This window comes from Nestor notabilis, unplaced genomic scaffold (assembly GCF_000696875.1).
Source record: "Nestor notabilis isolate BGI_N333 unplaced genomic scaffold, ASM69687v1 scaffold16362, whole genome shotgun sequence".
Lineage (NCBI taxonomy): Eukaryota > Metazoa > Chordata > Aves > Psittaciformes > Psittacidae > Nestor > Nestor notabilis.
In genome coordinates this window covers 6,389-10,264 of record NW_009918037.1, presented here as the reverse complement: position 1 = coordinate 10,264, position 3,876 = coordinate 6,389, and the positions used below count along the sequence as shown (strand labels likewise).

The 3,876-nt window shown below is 48.1% G+C and overlaps 1 protein-coding gene across 1 annotated transcript in view; it reads right to left on the bottom strand.

Annotated features, from left to right (window-relative positions):
- Positions 1–3,876, bottom strand: part of PARP1 (poly (ADP-ribose) polymerase 1) — a 29,017-nt gene that overhangs the window by 21,684 nt on the left and 3,457 nt on the right. The window contains exons 4-5 of the mRNA XM_010009522.1: positions 2,248–2,262; positions 42–43 (exon numbers count right to left, since the gene is read on the bottom strand). Of these exons, the coding sequence (XP_010007824.1) occupies positions 42–43; positions 2,248–2,262 (17 nt within the window). The remainder of the gene's footprint in view (positions 1–41; positions 44–2,247; positions 2,263–3,876) is intronic.

Sequence of the window (3,876 nt, the reverse complement as noted above, 5' to 3'; positions counted from 1 at the left end):
GGAAAAGACAAAACACACACACGAAAGGAAGTTACTTAAACGCCTGTCCAGCAGTTACCAGAGCTTAGTGTTCTGACTGCTGCTATCTGCAGAGGCTTGAATATGCTCTGTTTTGGCAGGCAAGCTCATTTCTCAAATTCCTCAGTGCTAGACTGCAGACATGTACTTGGCTCTGCAACACAAGCTGCCTCAGTCAGGTCAGGTACACTTAAGGAGCTTTTCCATGAGGTAACTGTATGGTCTGACAGAAAAGCACACGAAATACTGCAACATTTCAGGTGTATTCATCTACACCTGTATTAGTTACACCAAAGACATGCCTACAGATCACAGCTCTCCAAATACGAGATGTAGTGATGCAGGTTAAAAGACTACAGTTCTTTCAGCTGAATCTACAGCTTGATTTTTCAGCTTAGACAATCCATATTGAAGTGAAGGGCAGCAAACATCACAATGCACTGGGAGACCACGTATTTCCCTGCTAGTTTCTCTTCAGGCTGGAATGAAATCAGGTCTCTGAAATCAGACAGGAGGAAGTTTCTCCTTGCAAAGCACTCCCAGGCTGAAAGTGGTTCCATGATAAACTACTGTGCACTTGTGTCTGAGGAAACTTATTACTAGCAGGGGCCTTAGAGCTGTACAGGGAGAAGTAAGAGAAAACGCTGCTCAATGAAAACAGGTGGATTTTGGCAGACTTCAGAATGACAAGAGACTTCAGAGGAAGATCATTTATATTTCCAGAGTCAGGTCATCCCCTTGGTCTGCCTGGCTTCAAGATACATCAATATCAATAAATCACACCAGTGTGTGCTCCCCTCAGGAGGGGATAATGGGAAGTTTTACCCTACTTGAGGCAGGAAGGACCTGCCACTGGAGGCAGGGTATGAACACAGCTTGTATCTTGCACTTCAACAGAGCTGCTATTGCTTTGAAACATCAGCCAGGTTTCCTCTCAAGAATGCATCTGTCTTAACTTTATAAGCTGTGGCTGATGGTTCAGTCATAAACTTGACACTCTCAATTGCTCTCTGCTCAGAGTTTTAAACACTTCACTTTCTAGTTCTTTGCTACCGTTAACATTAGCCCTGTATGACAGTTTACTAGCAATAAAACTGCAGAGGATGTCAAAAGGTACTCTTTTCCCAAAGACTCATGCCTGGGAGACCTGGAAGCTCCAGAAACTGTCCTGGCCCTAAGACTGGGACAAGTTCTCATTTTATCTGCAGTGGCCACCACCCTACAAGGGCAAGGCCAGAGCATCCACTGAGCCCCATAGCAAGGGTAACGACTTCTAAGTTTTAACAGTCATGGGTACACAACACAATCTGGGAGAAACACATCAGCTTGAGTGCAAAGTGCTCTGCTGCACCTTCCCAAGCCAGAGGGCTTTATTAATAACCTGAGTACTTGGGGTGGGTGCCCAAGCGCTGTGCATCTGCGGTGCCTCTCCCTCAGCAGGCTGCCAGCGCTCACTCCCGTGCTGTAACTTGTCTCTCAGTCTCCAGAAGGAAGAGAGCCAGCACACCAGCCTCTGGAAGGCGATCACCCTGCAGAGGGGCCCCAGGGAAAGCAGCCAAAATCCAGCAGGGACTTGTGCTTCTGGCAGCTTTCCCATGGAGTCAAGGGGACAGCGGGTCGCTCTCCCGGACACGGGGATTACTGTACCTGTTCCAGCCACGTGAACAAACCACAGAGCAGCAGGGATCAATCCTGATTGCAGAGAGGCATAAAACCTTCTCTTTTGTCCTTGGATACACCCAAGGCTTAAAGCAAACACTAATCAGTTTTATACAGCCTGGAGAAGGGAATGGCAAAGCTGAATTCATCTCAAATTAAGATGAATTTTCCCCAAGCCAGCAACTTTTACAACAATCTACAAAATACACACTCACTGACACACACAGTTTTATCTCCCATCCTTGGGACCAAACACCAGGACCAAACACTTCCTCTGCCTGGGGAAGGGACAGTCTTCCCACATTCCACAGGTACAGCCCAACAGCTTGCTTAGAAGGACTGGCACTTGCCAGCCAACACAAACCACTTCTCCTCACCTTCATGGAGGATACACAACTGCAGGATTTATTCCAGCTTTTGAGGAGATGAAGAGGGAGGTGAGCTGTCCTACTCTAGCCTGGCCCTTCCTTAACATCGTGTTCATCTTCCTACAATGAAAATGATGGCTGGAAAGGACAGTCACGGCGACCCTTGATAAAGCAAGCAGCCAACACAGGGAGGAACAAGAACTCCCCTTTTCTCCTCCTCCCTGTTTGTTGGTGAGTACTCACCCTCTGCCTCAGGAAACCTCTGTAGTTAAGCAGATGCTGCATGACATATCTCCAGAATGACCCTTTGCTCCTGTCCTGGGCAGCAATTCCACCCAAACAAAAGAGGCAGAAAGAGCAGGAAACTGTTACAGCTTGGAGCTCTAATACCACATGCTACTGAAGCAACACAGTCATAGAGAGCCCGCAAGCTGCTACTGCATTCCCTACATCAGTAGATAGGCGCTCTTTCCACAGAGAAGCTGCTGACAAGGACACAAGATCCTCCTTCCTCAAGCTTGGAAAGTGCTGGTGCTCAGGCACAACAGCCCACACTCCAGGGGAAGGTTGGCATGTCTCACCTAGAGAAAGATGACTGAGGAAAGGAGCCAAGATCCTTGCAGGAAACCTTCCCATTTTGCCCTTCAGAGGGAAGGGGTTTTCCAGGCTATTCTTGGTAGCCCTGCCCAATACCTCACTTCTCTCATCTGCAATAGGCACGTCACACTGCCACCCTTACAGAAAGGGTTGACGGGGCAGTCCCAAAGCCTGAGCTCCTCCTCAGAGTACTGGCCAGACACTGCTGCACACAAACCTGGATGTGTCACATCTGAATCGCAGAGACACCCGGGCCATGATATAATCTGGATGCAGCACAATTATAAACATCTTTAAAGATCATTCTGAGCATCTCACCTGCAGCACATCCTGTAACATCATTTCTGTCCTTAGTTTCTGTTATCTGACTGAATGCACATGACTTAACTGAGGTAACTGCATCTCATTCAGTCTTCTAGAGTGTTTTCCTTCTGGCTTCTCCAGAACTCCTGTGCTTTCTTGGCAGACAATCACCAGGTAGGAAGCAGAGCACCCCTCTCCACTCAGTCTGTTTATTTACACTCCCAGTTTGTTTGACAGACAACTGTTTTTCCAATTGACACTTAATACCCTTGGCTCAAGCACACAGCACAAACAGCAGAAGGAAGGTAGGGTAGTGTAAAAGCCAGCCAGCACCTTCACGGTTGAGGGGCTTGCTCACGCAGTGCTTAGAAAGAAGGGAAGATGAGACATCCTGCTGCTCTTCTGGCTTCAGGTCCTGGTTCAATTACCCTCCATCACCACGCTGAGCTCTTTTGCACTGCAATTCTAGGCTTTTATTTACATAGTGACTTGGCAAACCACGCTGTGGCCTGTCTTTACAAAAGGCTTCACATTTTGCAGAGCACCCCAGAAGTGGCCCAGAAAAGGAGAGCCAGGGCAGACAAGAGAAACACTTGCACAGTCGAATCCCTAGAGCTTTGCTGAAGACACGGGAAAAAACTACCAATAACCCTATTAAACTGACACACTGTTCTAGGACAAAGCAGAACACGCACCTTGGCGCAAAAAGCAAAAGACTGCTCAAAAAGCTGCAAGTGCATTAAAACACTGTACTTGGACTTCCATGCTGCAACAGACCACGAGGTAAAATGCCTGTGTGAAAAGACAGCAGCAGGTTGCCAGGCAGATGCAGACAGCTCGTCTCAGCCTCATGAGGTGAACAGTGTAGAACCTGACCAGCTCCCGCAGCACTGCAGGACCCTCCCCACAGCACCCACACACCACTGCTGAA